Below are 24348 nucleotides of genomic sequence, written 5' to 3'. Positions count from 1 at the left end.
TCCACAACGTAGCACTTAGAACTGACCTCATACTGATATCATTTTGATAAAATGATATTGATTCTTAAATCCAAAGACCTGCTATATAAGGTCAGTGCTGCTTTCTGTTGATGCGTTAATTAAACACCATGCATTATTTGTAGTGCTGCTTTGTTAGTTTTGATATAGTGAAAATCATGTTATAAAGTCTGAATTAGAAGATATAAACTTGCATTCACAAGAAAATTGTGAGATAAAATAAATGTCATGTACAAATATTAATAGTAATAGGTTTAAATAATATTTACTGTACTGCTGTAACTGTAGGGCTAATACAATACATCCCCTGTGAACAGCATATGTGAATATTATGTAGACCTGTTGTTTAAATCAAATGTATGCTTTAAAAGTAGATTATAGCAGTTTTCATTCATAGTATGTTTGTTTAGGCGTATGCGGTTCGTTTCAAATGGCGTCTTTGACAGTATTTTATACAAATTATTTGCTTTCTGATTTTTACATCAAAAGGCACAAAAATATATATATTTTTTCTCTCTTACTCTATGGATTTTACTTCCACTTGCTTCCAGTGTTTTTCTGCAACCACTATGCGACGTAATCCACTGCATCTTCAGCGGCTCATGTGTAAGTGACGCATAAATGTGATTTTAAAGGGGTCATCGGATGCTAAGTTCACTTTTACATGTTGTTTGAACATTAATGTGTGTTGTCAGTGTAAGTACAAATCTACCCTATAATGATAAAAATCCATGCAGTGGTTTATAATTAACCTGTAAAAATAATATCCCCTTTTTCAAATCGAGCCGTTCTCAGATGCCGGTCGTTGTGGCGTCACATGACAGAGGCCACACCCACAATAGTTGATTGACATGAGCGTCTTACCTCAGACCAGCTGTAACAGACCGTCCTCCAGTTAAGAGGTTACAGATGTCTTTAAAAATGTTAAATTTACCTTCATAAAACTCACAGAAACCCTGATCACTGCAGTGCAGTCTGACAACATGTATACTTAAAAACACTTTCAAAAGTGTTTTACACTTTCGCGATATAATGAACTTACTGAAGAGGGAAAGCAGTGAGAAAGGTGCATTGTGTGTAATGTGAGCCTGCAGTGATGTGAGCCGAGGTCACAGGCCGTGATGTAAATGTGTAATTGTGTTGAGTGTTGAGTGGGCGCAGAGAGAGCGGCGAGTTCAGATTCAGTGCGTCATGATGAACGCTCGCTCTCTGAGATCGGTTGATGGGTTAGTCACTGTTCAGACCAGTTCTTCAGACACGCACAAACACTCTCATATATAAAATGTGAATTAGCTTATTTAAGTGCCAGCTCTGTAAAATCTTTGTGCATTATGTGCCAATTGTGACTTTTCAAAAATAGGGAAAAAGCATGCCTGTAACGCAAGTATTAAAGATATCTTAATGCCCTTTTAGATTTTAGTTCTTAACCAACTTTCCTTTTGGTATGTTCATTTTTATTGGCCTGTACAGTTCAGGTCCAGAGACACTGGGATCTAAACATGGCTCCAAGAGTAAACGATTAAATTGTACACATTTTCAGTGGTCAAAAACCAAATGTGGATCACTTTGCATTCAGCTGATACTTTATTCTTTTAGAGAGGAATGTCTGAAGAACAAATAATGTTGAAACTATAAATGTAGCTTGTTTCTCTCAGTGGTATAGATCATACTGAGTGCCATAAATATTATTTTTCCAAAGTTCGTGTGTCTGTAACTCAAGTATTAAAGATATTTCAGTATGATTTCTAGTTCTTAATACTTAACTTTTGCAGTATTCATTTCCAAGGCCATACATCATTCAGTCCCAGAGATATGGGTATCTCAATGCAGCTGCACATTCAGATTGTTGAGTAATACATTTATATTGAATAATGCAATTTTCAGTAGCCAAAAACCAAATGTTGGTCATTTTGCACACGTCTGATATGTATTGTATTTGAAGAACAATGTCTGGAGAACAAATCATATTGACAGAAATGTATCTTGTTTCCTTCTATCAAGACAATCACACATACCTTTCTGAATGCTAAAAATGCCCTTTATCCAAAGTTTAAAACGTTGTTATGATGCTGCATAATTGAACCCTTGGTAGCTTCAGAAGTTAAAATAACAAAATCTCTTTGTCCAAATATCCCTGAAACCGATTCAGATATAGAATCTTAAGAATAGACGACTGAGAGCAAAGAAATGTGCCTCAACGTGACCATTTCTGCGCATTTTTAGCACTCAGGTTATTTTGATAGAGGGAGACGAGATACATTTCTACTGTCAGTATTATTCAAACATTGTTCTTGACATACAATATAAGTATCGGATGTATGCAAAATCAACAACATTTGGTTTTCGACCACTGAGAATGTGTTATTTAACTGAATATAATCTGAATATGGCGCTGCATTGGGCTCCCCATTTCTCTGGGACTGAACCATGAAAATGCCTGGAAAACGAAGATTCAGAATCTAAAATCATATTGAGATATTGTTAATATTTCTAGAGTTACAGGCATGCAAACTTTGAAAAAAGAATATTTATGGCATGGTTTGTTCTATGTGACTGTACTGATAGAGAGAAACAATATACATCTCTAGTTTCAACATTATTTGTTCTTCAGACATTCCTCTTCAAAAGAAAACAAATGTCTTCTGTATGCAAAGTGACTCACATTTGGTTTATAACCACTAAAATGTGTACAATTTAACAATTTACTCCTGGCGATGCCAATATTTCTGACCTGAAAAAAAAAAAATTAAAAAATGAATTCTATTTTACCAGACAAAATACTACCAAAATCAACAATTTAAGCGAGGAAACTCTGGTTGAGGAATGTTTTTCTACTAATACTTCAGCGCAGCACGGATGCATTAAGCACATCCGTTGCAAAAGATTTCCATTTCATTTTCCATTAAAAAAAATATATAAAATACTTATTTTAGCCAATTATATTCAAATTCGAACTCATGAATTGAAAGGGAGCCGATTCTTAACTTAATTTTGCCGGACTCTCCTGCTTTTAATGTATGTAGAAAACTCTTATGAAGTGAACACACTTAAACAGCTATTTAGTATAATTTTGCCAGAAAAAGTTTTAGAATTTTTATCATGTTAATGGAAAAAATCTTGTGTTGTGTTTGTTTGCTGTTTTTTTTTCTTTCTATTTGCTATACTTGTTTTTGCCATAAAAATTGACTAAGATGCTGACATGGCATTACATAAAAATATTGATTTGAAATGAAATGAAATGTGTTATGCTGAAAAAAAAAATGGTTTAGAAACACATTCACTCAAAAATTGCTAGTAAATTTCACATTTAAAAAAAAACAGTATTTTCTGTACTATTAAACTGTAGTACTCTTTGTGATGTTTGTAATTGCAGAGCTCTTTTGGTTTCAGTTTTTCAGTGCTAGAGGGTGCTAATAACTAATAAACTCTCACAAACGTGCTGAAGGAAGTTGAAATTTTCCACTGCAGGGCAACAGAGCTTGTCAGTTGTGGTTGTTTCCCCCCACACTTTCCCTTTCTGAATATATTAGCATATTGTGATTGCATTTCAACAAGACCATTGTGTGCATTGTGTGCATTGTGCACTAACCTAACCCTAAAAAAATAAAAAATAATAATCTGCTGGAAAACTGTTATCCAAGACTTGAGTTTCGATTTTAGCAACCAAGAAAAGATGTCTCATTAACCTAAATAGTTGAAGTGCTAATTCTGGAGTTTCCTTTCAGTAAAATGCCAGTAAACAAAGCTACACGTGTACCCAAATCAGAAACAGCTGTCCAATACCTGAACACGGCAGTGCAGTAAACCGCTGTGGGAAGCGTAGCAAAAGTCTGAAACAGAGGGAACTTTATTATTGTAGTTGATGATTTTCTGACATCGAGAGCGTTTCACTATGACTGGTTGCTGGTGTGTCAATGACAGTGTAGGTAACAGTGCAATTACTCATCAGAGCCGTCTGATCGTCTCACGGGTCCCGGCTCGCTCTCTGGAGCCGCGTAATTATCCGTTTGTCACTCCGGATCGAGAGGCAGATGTTTGACACCATACAATTTCACAGCTGTCCTTGACACCCGAAGCGTCGTGTCCCAGCCTACGCTGTAATTTGAACGTCTCTTCAACCACCAGTTCATGAGATTAAAACAAAACACCAAACAGCTGATCTTAACAGATAAACAAACTCCAACATCAGCAAATGGACTCAGTCTCTCTTTGCATAGTTCAACTTCAAGCAGATCAACGAAAGAAACCATGAACAATGCAATCACAACTACAAAAACAACACCGTCAAAACAGGTTTGCAATGTACTTGAAATATACCCAAACCTATTGATGCTTTGCATTTTTTTTGTTAATATTAGGAGTTAAATTGGTAAATAATGCAATGAATGAACTTTCCTACCCAGTGTGTGTTGTGTTAACACCTTCATTCCTGATCCCAAAGGTACTTTCTGTTCACAATCACAACATCAAGAATAGAAACCAGCCAGCATTTCAAATATTCATCATAAGAATCAAGTATGCAAAATATGTCATTAGAAAGTGTTTTTCCACTCTCTGTTCCAACAAATCACGTTGAATTGATATTCAGTACATTTAAACTGCAAGAGCACAGTGCAGTTTACTAATGGCCTCCAGTTTGATAGACTTTTTTTTTTTTTTCCCCCAAATAGTTTCAAAAAACAAACAACGTCTTACGTCATACTTCACCTCAAAAACAAAAAACAAAGAAATGAATTAAGAATATAACAGGTTTTTTGTTTGCTTTTACATTCATTTAAAACAATTATTAAGCACATTTACCCAAATTATTCTTTTGGTGGTTAATTAATATGCTTAACTGTCATCAACAAAAAAGGTTCCTTAATGATCCTAAAAATATGCTTGATTTTATGCAAATTATTTCTTATTAGTTTATTTAAAAACTATTCAAAAAGCAAAAAGCTTAACCAGTGATTAAACGCGGCTTTACGTTTGATCCTCTTCCATGCTGACGAAGAGGCCTGAAACTAATTAGAGTTGTTGTGGCAAATGCATCACTCCCTCCAAATAACACTTAAATTCAGCCGTATTTCTCATTGGGGTGAATCCTTATTGTCCGTCTGCACATATTTCAATGGTAATTGTAGTCTAGTAATTAATTTGCACAGATAAACTCACAGAGGGCCGTTAACGGGAGTGAACTCTCCAACAAAATGAGACGTTTAACCCAAAATGAGCCTTTGCAATTTTTCAGCCCGTCCACAAAAACACGGCACTATGGATGTAATGAACCGGAGAAGATGTGAATAAATGTACCTTTCCTTTGCTGTGAGTGGTTAACATGGCTTCAGTAAACTCAGCCCATGTGAGTTCATCATCTGTTTCAAATGAACAGCCATAGAAGAGTTTCTTGACCCATTAAACCACTGGGATTGGAACAAAAGAACAGACTATTTCCTGTTTGTACGGAAGCCTGGTTCAGCCACTGAATAAAAAAATTGAAAAGTAACTGTGACTTTTTAACTCACAATTATGAGTTTACAATTCTAATGTTATCTCAATTTTGAGATAAAGAAATGTGAAAACATAATTGTGACTTTTTACATACATAATTGTTTAACTTTTTCTCACAATTTTGAGATAAAGAAATGTAAAAATGTAATTGACTTTATCTTACAAAACTTTTTCACAATTATGAGATTAAAAAAAAAGTAATTGTAATATTTTTTGTTCACAATTCTAACTTTTTCCTCTCAGTTGTTAGATAAAAAAAAATTAAAAAGTAACTGTGACTTGAATTTACAATTCTAACTTTTTCTTACAATTTTGAGATAAAGAAATGTAAAAATGTAATTTACTTTTTATCTCACAATTCTAACTTTTTCTCACAATTGTGAGAATTTTTTTTTTTTTTAAGTAATTGTGACTTTAGTTTATAGTGAGTCTCACAATTTTGAGATAAATGTAAAAAAGTAATTGACACTTTCTCACAATTTTAACTTTTTTACAGTTATGAGATTTAAAAGTAATTGTGACTTTAGTTTACAATTCAAACTTTTTCCTCAGTTGTGAGATTAAAAAAAAAAAAAAAAAAAAAGTAATTTAACTTTAGTTTACAGTTCTAACTTTCTCACAATTGTGATTTCAGATCTCGCAATTCATACTTTTTTCACTTGTGAGACAACCTCAAATTGTGAGAAAAACAAATTGTGGCATATAAACTCAGTTGTGACTAATAAAGTCAGAATTGCGGGACACAAACTCAGTTCTGACTTTCTCACAATTGTGAGTTGATCTCTCACATTTCAGATTTCTTTCTCTTGGCTTATTTTCTCAAATTTGTTTGATATAAACTTGCAGTTGCAAGCAATAAAATCCAATTCTGGAGGAAAAAAAAAAAATTTCTTACGGTTTTATATCAGAATTATGAGATAAAAGTCACAATTACCTTTTTTTTTTTTTTCTTCAGTGGCAGAAACAGGCTTGCATATGTTTGTGAGGCTCAGGTAGCATGAATACTGCGGCCCGTCATCAGTATCGCTTAATATTCAGTGTTTGCGATACGTTAAATGCACGATCAGCGTCTACAGTACGGAACTCCCTGCTGTTTGGGTTCTTAAGTTCTGTCGGCCGCACGCGGGGCGACCGGATGGACGTTGTGTGTTTTCCGCGCCATCTCATCCTGTTCTCCAGAAGGTCAACGGGTTGCTTTCACCTCGTCGACCTGCCGAGGTCCGCTTCAGCCCGACGAGACCCGCTTTTCAAAGAAAGGAAGTGGAAACGCTCACTGTCTTCTGCGCTTCACATCCTGACAGGTTCTTGAGGGCTCTTGTCAGCGAGTGAAGTCCGTTTGAAATCCCACGTCCCATCAGGACGTTTGTTGCCCCTCCGCAGCGCGCCTGTCAAACCATAAAACAACGAACCGGGAACGGGCAAGAAAGAGGCGTCCTGAAAACAAGCAAATAAAAAGAAGCGTTTCTGGAGAGCGTCTGCTGGAGGCAGATTTCTGCTTCCCGTCAGCGGTGTTTCTCATTGTGAGGATTCGCTGTGGTTCTTCTTCTCGGCGTTCCTGAACACCTGCTCGTACGAGGGCGGCGGGTGGTTGCAGTAGGAGGGCGGCGGCGGGTACGAGCTCATCATGTGTGCCGGAGCCGTCTGACCCGGGTAGGCGGGGGTCAGGGTCGTCGTCATGGCGCCGCAGGGGTCACCGTAGCCTTGCATGCCCGCTTGTTGGGAGACTGTTGGAGAAACATAGAACGAAATCATTGACATATGTGACCCTGGACCACAAAACCAGTGGATACTGAATTAGTACGCTTTCCGTTGATGTATAATTTGTTAGGAAGGAACAATATTTGGCCAAGATATAACTATTTGAAAATCTGGAATCTGATGGTGCAAAAAAATTGAAAATACTGAGAAAATCGCCTTTAAAGTTGTCCAAATGAAATTCATAGCAATGAATACTACTAATCACAAATTTAGTTTTGATATATTTACGGTGGGAAATTTACTAAATATCTTCATGGAACATGATCTGTAATTAATATTCTAATGATGTCTGGCATAAAAGAAAAATCGATAAATCTGACCCATCCGATGTATTGTTGGCTATTGCTACAAATATATTTGTGCAACATAAGACTGGTTTTGTGGTCCATGGTCACATATAAATGACATATAAATGTCAAACTGGAAAGCAGCTACTCCTACAGTGTGATACGTTTATACAAATTCTCTATTTTACTTTTAAAAACAAGCACAGCAACAAATCATAGAAGGAAAGTATAATTTATAATTTGATAAATTACAAAAACATAATTTATATAAAAATTTGATTGTATTTTTAATAAATGCATTAAAATACACAAATTCAATTTTTCCCTATATTTGAATACATTAAAATACACCTACGTTTGACTATTTAGTATGTCTATTTAGTTTTATGAATTTCTTTTTCAGTTTTAGCTGTAGTTGTTTTAGTACAAGTTTAAATAAACATATAAAACAAAATAAATATAACTATAAATATAACTCTGCTTTAGCTTAACTAATCTAGTTTTTTGCTTGCTTTTCTTCTTTTGTAAGTTGCTTTGGTTATAAGCGTCTGCTAAATTAAATATAAATACACATATATTTTACATTAATGTACAGTACTGTTCAAAAATTTTGGGTTGGTGTGATTTTTTTTTTCTTCACATTTCTGCTGTACCTCTACAGCTAATTGGTAGGAACTGTGCTGTTGGCCCATGTGTTTATTTAATTTTTTTTTTTTTTAATTAAAGATTTGCACTTCCATCCATTTCTGCCACAAAATAAAAAAAAGCAATTGTAGTACTTTTTATCTCACAATTCTGATTTTTTTTTCAGAATTAAGATATAAACTCACAGCTGTGAGTTAGAAAGTCAGGATTTGGAAAAATATACTCGCAATTCTGAGAAATGAAGTCAGAATTCCAAGATACAATCTCACAAATCTGACTTCTTTCTTAGAATTGCGAGTTTATAATTTATACGCACAACTGTGAGTTATTAAGTCAGAATTCTTAGTTATAAACTTGCAATTCTGAGAACTGCCCCCCCCAAAATTGGATATTTTGCAAACTTATATATCACAGTTCTGAGGAGTAGAAAGTCAGGATGTCAAGATACAAACTCACTTGCAACGGCAAAAAAAAAAAAAAAAAGACTGCAACATATTCTGACTTCATTTCTCACAATTTTGAGTTTATATCATGGAATTGAGAGAAAAGTCAGAATTGTGAGATAAAAAGTCACAATAAGTGTTTTTTTTTTTTTTTGGAAGAAAATGGGCTTCCATATGGACCTTTTTACAGCTTTTTAATATATTATTTGTAATGCAAGCTATCGTTCAAATTAACTACAGGAAAATTGGAGCCCTAGCACTTCTGGGGACATTGATTTAGTCTCTTATTGATGCCCGTTGAACTTGTTTTTTTCTTAAAATGGAGCACATGTGAAGCTCTTTGTTTTTGAGTTTGACTGTCTACTGTAAGATAATGAGACAGTGCTTTTTTTTTTCTCTCTTTTTTCATGTTCATTTGCCCCCTAAACAAAACTGAATTGCAGTCTTATTCCAATTTTCAGTTCAATACAATAGCAAATATAATGACTCGCTTCATTTTCCCTCAGTCCAGACAGTTTTGAGAGTCAAACTAAAGTGACCTATTTTCCTAATGTGCATTTAGTGGCTGGAAAAAGAGTTTAAGCACGAATATTTACAATTGTAAAGCAAAGTTTTTACTTTGAAATATATAATTGGTGCTGTCCGTAAACAACAGGATTGTATTTTTATGAAAACTGAGGTCAACTGTAAACCATATGTACATTATTTGACATCACGATGTCTGAGTGTTTCGAGTCATTCTTAATGTAAAAATAAATGTGAATAATACGCTCATAGTAAAAGTTTAGCAGGATGCAATAATGCAAATGTTTAAATGTGCTACTATTCCATTTTCGGAAATTATGACCATAATACTAATCTACTACACATGCTGCATGACACTGGTGTGACTAAATCATTTGTCAGGCCTCTATATGGACTATTATCAAAGCTTTCAACCAGCTAAAACCTGGTTTTCACTGGGCATCCACGCAAGGACGAGACATGAGCATATAATACAACATTAAAGTGGCATTTACAAAAACCAGACCAAAAATCCACTTCCATTTAATTTTGGCAACTTTACAGCTCACATACCAGACTTGTTTTTCAGACTTATTTAGGATAAGTATTAGCTTTTTAACAATTTTTTGGGTTTGTGTTGTAGGGTTCTGTTGTAAATGCATTCCTGTAAGCTGAGGGATGAGCTGAAATGACTGTCTGATAACATGCACAGATGCAGCACGCAGAGAAAATAACCCTCTAAAAATCAAAATTACACCCTTATTTTGCTGCCGGCCGGCGCAACAATTGATGTGATGGCGTGTGACATGAAAACATGGAGCGGCACAATGCACCAGCTTACAAAATAGCTTGTCCAGAAAAAACAGTTTACTCCATCTATTGAGAACAGCAGGGCGCTGTTGGCCATATGTTGGCATCGTATCGACTCGCACACCAGAATGGCTCATTTGCAATTTTCTGCTGGTTTGGCACAGAGATGGGAAATAAATCAAGTCTGTGGTGAAGTGCCAACCTTGGCTCCGAGGGAGAGCCGACCAATAATAACTGCCTGTTACCCACCCTAATAGTGAGGATGAATTCGCTATCTGTGTTTCCAAACCTTGTTTGGCTCAGGTAAAGGCCAAATTGTGAGATGAGAGACATATTTTACAGCAGCAACATCATAATCATCATCTGAGAGGAAGAGGCATGTCATACATCACTCAGGCTCCGTTCCAAACCTGCTGATGTGTTTACACGGGCAGCGTCCTGACCACACCAGAGACACGTCTCAAACACACTACATATACAGCAATTACAATTACTGACTCACAAACACTCACACAAAAATACAAAGTACACACAAAAACTGGGCCAAATATTTAATAGAGAAAAACAACAATTTACAGATAATGTACTCACCCCCTTGTCATCCAAGATGTTCATGTCTTTCTTTCTTCAGTGGTAAAGAAATTATGTTTTTTGAGGAAAACATTTCAGGATTTTTCTCCATATAATGGACTGATATGGTGCCCCGAGTTTGAACTTCCAAAATGCAGTTTAAATGCAGCTTCAAACGATCACAAATGCGGTTGTAAACAATCCCAGCCGAGAAAGAAAAGTCTTATCTAGTGAAACGATCGGTTATTTTCATTAAAATAATACAATTTAAATACTTTTTAATGTCAAACGCTCGTCTTGTCTTTCTCTCCCTTTTTGTTGCGGTTCATGTCAGTTAGTGTGTGTCGAAAAACTCCCATCTCATGTTCTCCCTCAACTTCAAAATCGTCCTATATGGCTGTTTTACCTTTTTTGGTAAGGGTGTTTGATCTTCTTTGCATGTTCACGTTGCAAACACTGTGTCTGTACTTCTGCAGCGATGTAGGATGATTTTGAAATGATTTTTGAAGTTGAGGGAGAAAATACGATTGGAGTTTTACGACATACCCTAACTGTCTTGAGTCAGAATACACAGAGTTCAGGGAGAGAAAGATGTTTATGTTATGGTTATGTTTAACCTTAATGTTTGACATTAAAAAGTATCTAAATTGTTTTATTTTGTATGAAAATAAGTGATCATTTCACTAGATAAGACCCTTCTTCCTTGGCTGGGATCATTTAGAGCCCTTGAAGCTGCATTTAAACTACATTTTGGAAGTTCAAACTCGGGGCACCATATCAGTCCATTATATGGAGAAAAATCCTGAAATGTTTTCCTCAAAAAACAATTTCTTTGCAACTGAATAAAGATAGACATGAACATCTTGGATGACAAGGGGGTGACTACATTATCTGTGAATCTTTGTTTTGGATGTGGACTTCTCCTTGAAATAATATTTATAGTCAACATTAGCATTCAAAAGTTTGGGGTTGGTAAGTTAAAAAAAAATTAATACTTCAATTCATTAAGGATGCATTAAATTAATCAAAAGTGACATTAAAGACATTTATAATGTTACAAAAGATTTCTGTTTCAAAATAAATGCTGTTCTTTTGAACTTTCTATTTATCCTGAAAAATAAACTGTATGACAGTTTCCACAAAAATATTGTGCAGCACAACTGTTTTCAACATTGCTAATAATCATAAATGTTTGTTGAGCAGCAAATCAGCATATTAGAATGATTTCTGAAGGATCATGTGACACTGAAGACTGGAGTAATGATGCTGAAAATTCAGCTGCGCATCACAGAAATAAATTATATTTTAACAGATATTCACACAGAAAACAGACACTTTACATTGTAAAAATATTTCACTGTTTTTACTGTAGTTTTGATCAAACAAATGCAACCTTAGTGAGCAGAAGAGAAAATCTTATCAACCATTTGAGGCACCTTATTTATTTTCTTAATAGAAGTTCCTGCTCTTTCTGTGTATGATTGATCAGTTCACATTTAAAGAAGAAAAAAAAAAGTCATCTTCTAGTCTATTTTCTGTAATGTAATAACTTGCCTCTGCTCTGAAATGACTTTGCGTTTCAGCAGCTCAAGTTTAACAAGCGTCTGCCTGCTGTTTCAAGAGGGAAATCGCACCGCAATCGATGGCAAACTCTAGAATCTAACACCCACTTTTCACAACGCAATCAATTCCTATTGGACATAATGAAGTGCCACACTGCATTTTTCTCCTGGAATATCCTGTAGTGCTGTAAACATGTCACATTATGGTTGGAAAATGAGCTGCAATTTTGTTTCCTTTCTATCTGAAGCAGTGGTTTAGTTCACACAGAGGATAAGAGTATGTCCTGATAACACTTCCCCCCTCTCACCTCTGCTTTTCCTCGAATGTCCTACAAATAAAGGCACAATATCTCGACTGAACGCTCACCTGGCGTGCTGACGGGCTGTCTGGTGAAGGACACATTGAAGGCGGGCTCCTCGCTGAGCGCTGACGGATACATCCGCCGGCGAATGAAGAAGCCCGCGCCGCAGCAGAAGAGCACGCCCATCATCAGCAGCAGCCTATCAGAGACCACACACACACATGACTGACACAAACACCATCAAATAACACACTGCTGCGGACAGAACCGATAAAAGACAAATGTTACAATTCTGTACTATTTTACTGAAGTGATAAATAAAAAGGGGCCAACGACAAGTCCCACTGTTTAAAGACGAGTCCCATTTTGCAATCAGCATCAAATTAACCTTACAAAAATTATTTTCTATACTTAGAAAGCATATTAAATGCTAGTAAAGTGTTAATCTTTCCAATAACTTTTGTGAAAATAAAATGTTAAAAACATGTCTGAAATATTACATGATCATTCACAGCATCAGATACATTTAAGTAAAAATGAAACAACATACAATACTTATTAAAACATATTAAAAAAAAAAAAAAGTAATCATACTAAATGTTATGATATTTAAAAAAAAAAGTACAAAAAAAATGCAATTGCAAATAAACTCAACATTATTTTTTGCTCAAACAGAACACATTCTAATGTACGAGGGAAAAAAATATTTTTAAAGCGGTTCAGAAAAGATCGGAGGGTCATTCCATCTCAGCTCAACCAGAGGTCCCCGGCTTAAATTTTTGATTAATATTTTTTCTAAAGAGAAAAAATAGTGTATAGTGATGAAAGCCAAAATATTAAATGTCATGGATGAATATTTACGGAGTAATCCACTATTTTGTAGAGGGAGGTCAAAATGGCAATTTTTACCTGAGATTCAGAGTCAAGTTACAGGGGGGGTGAAAATTACTTCAAAAAGATGGAAGAAAAGAAGTGGTCTTTTGACCACTGAAAACATTTTAACATTGAAATTTCAATATCTCTGGAATCGAATCTCACAGGGCATTAAAAATGAAGATGCCAGAAGGAAAGTTTGTTAAGACTCAATGTCTAAAAGGGCATTAAGATATCTTTAATACTTCTTGAGTTACAGGCATGCAAACTTTGGAGAAAAACTTGAAAAAGTGCTGTTTTTCCATATTTGAGCGGTCACCATTGGCACATAATGCAACAAAGATTGATAAAGTCGGCAGATTTTACTAACAGAACTAACAATCTCTGTGTAAAAATAACATGATGCTGCTGCCATCTTTCTGAAGTCATTTTTGCCCCTCTGTAACTTGACTCTGAATGTGCTGATTGCCGTTTTGAGCCTCCCTCTACGAAATAGTGGATTACTCAGTAAATATTCATCCATGACATTTAATTTTTTGGCTTTCACCACTGTACTTGTGTATCTTCAGAAAAAATGTTAGCGTAATCAAGAAATTGAGCCGGGGAAGTTTCTGAAATTTGGTTGATTTGACATGGAATGACCCTGGAGTGTGTTTTGCATGAAAATCCTAGTTCAGTTTTTCAACTTTAAATTTCGTATTTAAGTCAGTTACTTGCTGTTTCCTTATAATAATTATTTGTTAAATTTGCTTGCAATTTCTGAGTGAAAACAGTTTCAGTGTAAATCCTACATCCTAAATTAAAAACTAAAAAGGCCATTCTTACCAGAAATACCAGAGTCTCTGGATGGAAAGCGCTCGGACGCAGCAGCGCGTCCCACAGCAGTCCTCGTACGAGCGGCATCTGTGGAGAAAGCGTTAATAAGAGGTTAAAACGGCACGATTGAAAGATGCAATCAGTTCATTTCCATTTTCAGCCAAACGTGTGCACGGATCCAGAGCTCTTCACTGAGAGACGATGCCGTCAGCTTACGGGAAACACCAACAATGATGAACGAAGCCGCGGCCAGCGGAACTGCTGATACACTGAATACTAATACTTTACAAGATCAGAGAAGATCACATTTGCTTGCAGGACTTTAACTAAGATTCTCTTTTCACAGCAGCTGCAACTATAAACCATTCAGAAACACTGCATTGGCCTCTGAAGATTTCGGCTGCAAACTCTTCTCTAATCAAACCATATATATCTGTCTTCATGACACTGGAGACTGAAGCAGTGAAGACATGACAATCAAAGACACTCATTTTCATCACAGCAGGATCTTTCCAACTGTTTGAACAGGGATTTTCATTTTGTAATTGAGTTATAATTACTGACAATTAAAAAGGAGTTGAGTGAATGTTATTAGTGGCAGAATGAGACGGTAATGAACAGTAAAACATAATTTGTTTTGAAAGAAGTCTCTTCTATTCACTAAAGCTGCATTTATTTGATCAAAAATGCAGTAAAAAATAGTGAAATATCATTGCAATCTAAAATAGATGTTTTCCATGTGAATCTATTAAAAAAAAAAAACACCATATAAAAGCATGATAAACAAAATAAAACAAGATAAAACACACCAGACATGAACTTGCTGTTGTTTGCTGCGTGCACATACGCCCAACTAAAACGTAATTTATTTCTGTGATGCGCAGCTGAATTTTCAGCATCATTACTCCAGTCTTCAGTGTCACATGATCCTTCAGAAATCATTCTAATATGCTGATTTGCTGCTCAACAAACATTTATGATTATTAGCAATGTTGAAAACAGCTGTGCTGCACAATATTTTTGTGCAAATGGTGTTTTTTCCCCTCAATCAGAACATCACATTGCAGAATCAGTAGGAACGATGTGTCAGAGCTGCGCTCCAGTGCATTATTTATTCACAAACCTGCTGCAGATATTACCTGAAACATATAAACATATGCAGAGAAACATTAATTATTCAACTTCTCCCAGTTAACCCTAAACGGCTTTGTGCATCTGATTAGAAAACATATCAAAGCCAACACCGGTGCGGTTTATGAAGATATGAAGCATATGAGCGGACTGCAGTGACGTGTCGCTCAGATCTGACAGACTGACTCAACTCTGCCATCTGATTACCTGAACATTTCCATAGTGAGCGCTGATAATGACACTAGATCTTGTGTATTTCAGTGTAGTTTCATTCTAACTACTGATAAAATATTTTATCATTTCACATTTTTTGGACATCAAGTGGTCACCCAATATACTGTAAATAAACTGGTCTAAATCTGACACAAAGCCCGTGATGTCAAATACAAAAGATATGAGAATTTTTTCTGCTTTTTAAAAAGTTGCTTTATTCATTTGTTATTTATATTCAGCATTGTTTTTGAACCAATTTTTGTGTTGTAAGTCTTTTATTGCATATTATACTAAAATACAGATACACCATTTTCCACTCTGCACTTCCTGAACCCCATTGCAGACAAATAATGCTTTATTATTTCTGACTCAGATTTATTTGTGGAACCTGCAAAGACTGTTAAAATGACTTTTTATTTAGTTGTAAATAATACAAAGATTACTGGAGCATGGTTTACAAGAAAATATCATTTGAGTTTTTCTACTTCAAAAGTTCATATTTTATTCAACTTGCTATTTCTGTGTAATGATTAGTAAAATTTACAAGCAACTTCTGAGTGGAAGTTGCTTGTGGGTTCCAGATGTTGTTTTTGAAACAGATAAAAATAGCTGTGTTTGTCAGCGTGAGATGATATATGTAATGAAAGCACTGCATTTGCATTTGAGGCGATGATGTCATCAGTGATGAGTGCGTCATTAGCAGCCCCTCTGAAACACTCCAATGCCCCAGTAGATAATTACGGATTATGACTGTCTGAGATTACTGATGTCATTTTCACTGACGTTATTTCAGCAATCATGTTGTGTGTTTTCCATCAGCTGTTTTGCACTCTTTTGATCTGATCGGTCAAACAGGTTTGCAGAAAAGTGTGGAACTGTTTGTGACTGAGTTTGATTTTATTCAGACAGCTGACTTACTGACTGATCTGCAGTGGTTCGTCACACAGAAATAGTAAGAGGCATTGTTGGGGGTAATGCATTACTTTTGAATTTCTAAGAAAATATCTGAGTTACTTTTTTCCCCATTTATTGATTGACAAGTCTCCTGTCGGGAATAAACATGTTAGTGCAGTTCTAGATTAAATGTGAACATGCATTAATTCATCTCACTCACAAAAACAGATTATGACGCAAACTTGCAATAATTAAACGTTAAATCATACAAATATCCTTCATGTATCTAATCCTGTTTTTTAATTAGTATCTTTGCTGCTGATCTTTGATGATCAAATTCAACCATATGAATAAGCAAAAACTACTTTTGATAAACTAACATTTGTGCTTCATCTTTTTTTATAGCTGAAGAGTGATCTTCTCCTGTGTGAACGTACTTTTCTTTCTGAGGTGAACTAATTTCACTTTTTGTGTAAAAGGGCTTTTACATTAGAATTGTTTTATATTAAAAAAAAAAAGAAGCAAGCTCTGCCCAGATTTAAAAAGCAACGCAAAAGTAATGTGACATTACTTTTCATAAAAAGTAACTAACTAATTGCAATGCATTACTTTTAAAAGTAACATTTATGAGACAGAAAACAAAAATGGAGCTGGATGAGGTGGATATTTACTTGCAACCCATTTTAGGAAACAAAACTTGAAAATTAATTATTGTTTGACAGCAAATTTAAAATTAGATTTTAATGTAAGTGTACATTTTTATAATTGTATGTCCGTCTGTCATATTATCAGTCCATTTAAAAATATTTTTATTTAGATTTACATAATTTTTTTTTTACATTTCAGTTTTAGTAATTTCAGCACTTAAACGTTAAGTTAGTTTTTTTTTTACATTACATTTTACATTTTCATCTAATATTTGACTTTTTATTTTTAGTTCAAAACATTAGATTCTACTAAATAAATAAATAAATAATATTAACTATTTCCTCATCAGCGTTTTTGTAAAAAGTTGCCAGTAACCGCCAGTGTTTGATTATTTCACTAAAAATTATTTGTCCCCCACATTATTTTGTTGTATGAATATCTAAACATGCAATTCATCAAAAGAACCGCTACCTTCAAAAAAAAAAAAAAATCAGCTTCATTCCAGCTTTTTTTTTTCTCATAAAAAAGCAACAAAGATTCATTAAGAAACAAAGTGACAAAAGATTTCTCAGAAAACAATACCTGATTTCATCATTTTGCATCTGTAAATGTCTTGATTTAAGAATGTTATTTATATTACTTGTATACAAATCCAAAATACGGGTGCAGTGCATCATTTAATGTCATGACTTTAAGACTTTCTGTTCTGATTTAAGACTGTTTAAAGGTCAGGACACAACAAGCCGACTTCAAAGAACTAGCAGCAACAAAAGCCAGCGATGTAGCGGCCTCACGTCGGCAGCATCTGAAACAAAAAGCTGTCCTTGAACATGCTGCTCAGACTACAGCCGACTAACTAACACAAGCGTCTGCGCCTGCGTGAGATGCATTAGCCGTCTATATTAGCAGCTATCAACAGTCACAAGTCATTCCTTAATGACATCATCCTCATCAGCAGCAAACAGTGAAATCAAAGGATGAATCCAGTATTATTCTTTCTTCTGAGATGCTGAAAGTTCTGCGCCTGAGGAGAAAGAAATGTGTTGATTTGCTGTTTAATGCTGGGATCTTCATTGGCTCTTCTGTCACATCAAACATAGATCAGCTGAAGTCAGTGGCGTGTAAAGCTCTTCAGAAGGACACGGAGAGGAAGAATCAAAGGCCGTTTTAGCAGAGCTTCACCTCGACAGCAGAAATAACGACTGAGACTCACAATCAAAGACATAAAGCTGATCTGAGAAATGAATGTCACGGCGCCTAAAACCCCAGCTCATTCAGGCTTCGGCAAAACTCGAGAGCTCAACTCTTGAACGAGCACTTCACGCGTTCTGCTCTATATTCTGTGACGTGAGACAGGGGAACGCCGTTCAGACGCGTCACAATGACACGAACCACAGCATGTTTCTCTAAAGAACACTGAAAGCCCCACACCTTTTTTCTGTGCCGTATTGTGAAATGAGCGAGCGGTCGGAGAAATAAATGAGCCCATCAGAATGACTGCGATGTATTAGCATACTTAATGGGCCATTTATGAGGAAGCAGCGGGAGGAGAACATGATTATTACCATCAGACGAGTCTGTGTGAGAGAACATCACAACGACAACTCCGTCTGCAACAATACACCAATCACAAATTAATAGAAAAACAGAAATAAAACAGCCTGCACACAAGACACAGCTTTTGGGGGTTTTACTTCAAAACTACTTTCATCTGTGAATCCTGAAAAACAAAATGTATGAGAGTTTTCACAAAAACATTGTGCAGCACAGCTGTTTTCAACATTGCTAATAATCAGAAATGTTTGTTAAGCAACAAATCAGCGTATTAGAATGATTTCTGAAGGATCATGTGACACTGAAGACTGGAGTAATGATGCTGAAAATTCAGCTGCACATCACAGAAATAAATTACAGTCAAACAGATATTTACTTAGAAAACAGCTGTTTTAAATTGTAATATTTTGTAACAATTTTTAGTGTATTTTTGATCAAATAAATGCAGACTTGGTAAGCAGAAGAGACTTCTTTTAAAAGAACTTCTTTTGATTGTCTTTATTATTATTATTATTTTGTGTTTTATTGGTTACTGTGTTATTTCTGTTTCAAAAGGCAGCAATAAAAAACACTTTATTATCTAAAAAGTGTCCATGTGATTTTATAGATTAATAATTTTGTGAAATGAATAAATGCATAATAATAGTCATAATCGTGAAACCGTGATTATTTGTCAGTACCAACAAAATCTATAATTGTTGCATCACCAATGATTTCTGAAGGATCATGTGACACTGAAGACTGGAGTAATGATGCTGAAAATTCAGCTGCGCATCACAGAAATAAATTACATGTTAACAGATATACACATAGAAAACAGCGGTTTTACATTGTAATAATATTTCACTATTTTGCTGTCCACATCAGATAAAAACTTACAATCATTCCATATAAACAGCACATAAACAGTCCACTTTAAATACTTCAGTACTTCTAGTCTAATCCCCCCACTCACAATCCCTGCCGGTACCGAGACTCGAACCCGCAACCTTTGGGTTACAAGTCCAACTCCTTCTAACCATTAGGCCACGACTGCCCCCTAAAATGTCGCACCCCATGAGAATCGAACCCACAATCTCCAGGTCAAGTGCCTGTTGCCCATCTTGTTGCGCCACTGAGAGGATTTTGATTGTATAGTGCAGGCTGTGTGTAAACAGAAGCAAATAAAGTCCTAGTCCCAGCCGGATCCCTGCTGAAAGCATCAATTTAATATAAATCTAATGTCTCAGAATCGTCTTGAACTCTGAATTCTCTCAGGGCCTCTAATGGATTGGAATAGACTGTGATTTAGGTAAATTATAGGACTATCTCAGCGTGTGTCAGACAGTTTACTCTCCGTCGCGGAACGGGTAAATGCTGTTCTGTTGTGTGCTGATATGAACCTGCACCTGTTTGTGGTCAGAACAGTGCTGAACATCTCTCGAATACAAGCAAAGCTGCACAGTTCTGACCTCAGCTGTTTTTCCTCTGATACTCTTCATATCTGACAGAAACGACTGGACTTTGAGCAAGATGTCAGTGCTGATATTCAGCAAACCTCTGGAGGAATCAACACACTGCTACTACAAATTTGAGCATAGTGTGTTAAACATGTAGTAACTTCTGAATATGTTGAATATGTAATAAGTTCAGTTTACGATTGAAATGTAGGTCTCTCCTGTTGAAAGGAAATACTCTGATAAACAACAAAACATTGTTCTCACTTATATATATAAAAAAAAATACAAAAATTGGTGTAGGATTTACTTTGAAACAATTTCTCTCAAATTGCTGGTAAAAATATCAGAAATAATTACAAAGAAACATCAAGTAACATTATATTACATATGAAATTTTAAAAGACTGTAAAAAGACTGTAGCGTTAAATCAAAACAAAATAAATAAATAAATAAAATAAATAAAAATCAGAAAATTAAGGAGCCACTGACAAAATATGTATATGATGAAAAGGAATATATGTGACCTTGGACCACAAAACCAGTCATAAGGGTCAATTCTTTGAGATTGAGAATACATAATCTGAAATAAATAAGCCTTCCATTAATGTATAGTTTGTTAGAATAGGACAATATTTGGCTGAGATACGACTATTTTAAAAATCTGAAATCTGAGGGTGCAAAAAAATATATATATATATATATATATATATTTATATAAATAAATAAAAATAAAATCTAAATATTGAGAAAAATCGCCTTTAAAGTTGTCCAGATGAACTTCTTCACAGTGCATATTATAGGGCTCTATGGAATCCGTTTTATTTTTCCCAAAATTCTGTGTTTTTTTTTTTTTTTTTAGCATGTCTAATTATTTGAATGCATACTTAATTTATTCAAATTTATTCTTAAAATAGCCTTATGAAAGTTTTTTTTTTTACCCTCAGAAATTCTGAGGTGTTGTGTATTGGTTATCAAATGAAGGCATAAAACATTATTTTCATTTATCTTTTAATTATTAAAAAAATTAAGCAAACTTTTTTTGGCCAACAAAGGGATATTTACTATTAAAATTAAAACGTGGAAGAAATGTTGTGTGATTATACGCTAAAAAATAATTTTGTTTCATTTTAGTAGTAGTAATAGTAGTAATATATCTGGCACAATGTCTTCAAGTTAAACCGGACTTTTATTTTGACAGTTTGCCGTGTTTACCTTTACATATTGCGGTTATAATTACATATTGCGGTTGATTTAAGTGTAATGACCTACTTTTGATTAATTCATTTAAACTTTGTCAAACTCCGTGACATTCCGCGTTATTCAGTAAATTCCATTTTTATGACTGGATTCCGTGATTCCGTTTATATATATACATTTATATATAGAACATACATGTAGCATATATATGTAGTCTGTCTTTATTATAAAATAATAATAACAAATTATTATTGAAATATTAGATTATTTATATTATATGAATTTATTTTTGCATATTAGTTTTAACACACAACTTTTTCTTAACAAAAAAAGAGAGAACAAAAGAAAGAAATTAGTATCACCCCAACATTTTATGGCCCTCCAACAAGAAATATCAAAATGAACTTTAAATGAAATTAAAAACATGCTGTATTTTTAATGTATTTTTATGTCATCGTCCAAAGGCCTCAAGGTGACGCTGACCATGTGATGCAGACAAGCAGACAACAGATAAACATGAGTATAAAATGTAACCCAATGCTAGTCAGTAAAATCATATTCGTACAGTTGTAATATGAAGATAAGAGCGATAGCATCAGAGTCTGTGCTCTTGTGCTCAGAGTCTGTAGAAAGCATGACAGTTAATCTCACAGTTCAGCGCTTACCAACAACAACACAAACCTGACTCCATCCGTCACAATCACAGACACACGAACCACACACGACTCCAGCAGCTGAGACCATCATTTCAGTAAAAACCAAACACCAAGTATCATCATACAGTAAAACCAAATGTCACATGTAAAGGTCAGCATTTTGTTTGACCAGCTGCAAACCTCTGAAATGAAAATAAACTACAGCACGACTACACAGTTACATTTCCTACAGAAAATGTGTTGTTTTGTTTGCAAAACAACATTAAATACTCATTAGAGGAATAGTTCAGCCAAAACTGTGAATGTGCTCACTCTCAGCTCGTCCAAGATTAGGATGAGTTTGTTTCTTCATCAGATTTGTAGAAATGTGTCATTCCATCACTGTCTCACCAATGGATCCTCTGCAGAAAATGGGTGCCGTCAGAATGAGAGTCCAAACAGCTAATAATACACTAATTACACTTCCTCCAGTGTAAAAGTCTCCTGTTGTCTCTCACATCAAAATCCAGCCACATATTTGTCTAGAGCTGTTTTGGCTTGTAAACGGTGCTTGATCTGTGCAGATTTCTCTCCTGATTCAGACCAGACCACTTTTTCACTGGAGGAAGTGTTATTATGGACTCATATTTTAGTCAAAAACATCTTAAACATCTTAACTGATGGACTGGAGTGGTGTGGATTACTTGTGGATTATTGTGATGTTTTTATCAGCTGTTTGGACTCTCATTCTGACGGCACCCATTCACTGCAGAGGATCCGCTGGTGAGACAGTGATGGAATGACACATTTCTACAAATCTGATGAAGAAACAAACTCATCCTAATCTTGGATGGCCTGAGGGTGAGCACATTTTCAGCACACTCTCATTTTTGGCTTTATTATTATCAGGGTTTCCACACCTTGGTTAACTTCAAAATCAAGGACCTTTCAAGGACTTTCCAAGTCCAATACCCTCTATTTCACGGACTTGCGTTCCCTTAAAATACATTGTAACAGTTTTCATGTGTCAAACACAACTATGCAAAAGCCAAAAATACATTGTGTGGGTCAAAATGATCATTTTTTCTTTTACGCCAAAAATCATTAGGATACTAAATCATGGTCCATGAAGATATTTTGTAAACTCCCTACTGGAAATATATCAGAACTTAATTTTTGATTAGTAATATGCATTGCTAAGAACATCATATGGACAACTTTAAAAGTGATTTTCTTATTTAACTTATACGTTTATTTGGTGTAAAGTTGCTTTGCAACGATATGTATCGTGAAAAGCGCTATACAAATAAATTTGAATTGAATTGAATTGAAAAGTGTTTTGATTTTTTTTTTTGCATCATCAGATTCCAGATTTTCAAATAGTTGTAACTCAGCCAAATATTGTCCTTTCCTAATAAATCATACATCAATGGAAAGCGTATTATTATTCAACTTTCGGATGCATGATATAAATCTCAGTTCAAAAAAATGGACCCTTATGACTGGTTTTGTCCAGGGTCACATATGACAGAGGTCTGATATTGTATTTGTCGTATTTCTCTTTTGCATAAAACTGAACAATATTTGGTATATCCTATAGTGTGTTCTAAAATTATCTGATATTAACTTTTGCATGGATTTAACTGAAAAGGGTTTAGGCTCATGTAACGTTAAGCTGATGTAATGCGTAAATGCGTAAATCAAGCGAGCTAGTATGCATAGGCCATGAAGTGTTGGTGAAATAACACATTAGCGGACCGGAGGGAAAAATATGGAATTTTTTCCAGAAAACTTTTTGCACAAAATAAATTAAAACACTTTCAAGGACCTGTATCTATGCATGTTTATTTTCAAAAACTTTCCAAGGCCTTGAATTTTTTTTTTTCAGATTCAAAACTTTCAAGGATTTCAAGGACCTGTGTGAACCCTGTATTATTTATTATTTCTTTATTATTTCAAACAGATCATGTAATGATCACACAATTCACAATTCTACTTGTGAACCGAGTTCAGTGTTTGATGTAAAGAATAAAAACCCTCTTTCCTCTAGCTGGCTGATCTGTACTGTATTGAGCACAAAAGCTTTCCTGTGATTTGATTCAGTTCTTCTGCCTCCAGCGGAGCTGGAAAGTTGATGCAATGACAGGTCAATATGTTTCTCTTTACGCTTCAGTGCTTCAACTGTAATGTTGATGGATGGTGTTTGAATTGCTTTGATTAGGATGTTAAAAACACATTCATCCAAATGGAGACACACAACAGTTTAGAAAATACACTTCACAACATAGGACACAATGCAAAAAGTGCAAATTTCACAAAATGACTGTTAAAGGAGAACAACAGTACCAGAACAACAATTTACAGATAATGTACTCACCCCCTTGTCATCCGAGATGTTCATGTCTTTCTGTCTTTAGTCATAAAGAAATTATGTTTTTCGAAGAAAACATTTCAGGATTTTTCTCCATATAATGGACTTCATTGGTGCCCCGATTGTGAACTTCCAAAGTGTAGTTTAAATGCAGCTTCAAAGGCTCTAAACGATCCCAGCTGAGG

General features: G+C 35.0%; 1 protein-coding gene across 1 annotated transcript in view; it reads right to left on the bottom strand.

Annotated features, from left to right (window-relative positions):
- Positions 1-3842: 3842 nt before the first annotated feature.
- The window catches only part of vopp1b (VOPP1 WW domain binding protein b), a 47624-nt gene continuing 27118 nt past the window's right edge, over positions 3843-24348 (bottom strand). Inside the window, exons 3-5 of the mRNA XM_051098214.1 lie at positions 14091-14168; positions 12458-12591; positions 3843-7235 (exon numbers count right to left, since the gene is read on the bottom strand). Of these exons, the coding sequence (XP_050954171.1) occupies positions 7027-7235; positions 12458-12591; positions 14091-14168 (421 nt within the window). The 3' untranslated portion in view covers positions 3843-7026. The remainder of the gene's footprint in view (positions 7236-12457; positions 12592-14090; positions 14169-24348) is intronic.

Source organism: Labeo rohita, chromosome 24 (genome assembly GCF_022985175.1).
Source record: "Labeo rohita strain BAU-BD-2019 chromosome 24, IGBB_LRoh.1.0, whole genome shotgun sequence".
NCBI lineage: Eukaryota > Metazoa > Chordata > Actinopteri > Cypriniformes > Cyprinidae > Labeo > Labeo rohita.
The sequence above is the reverse complement of the archived record's forward strand: the minus strand, read 5'-3'. Positions and strand labels throughout refer to the sequence as shown.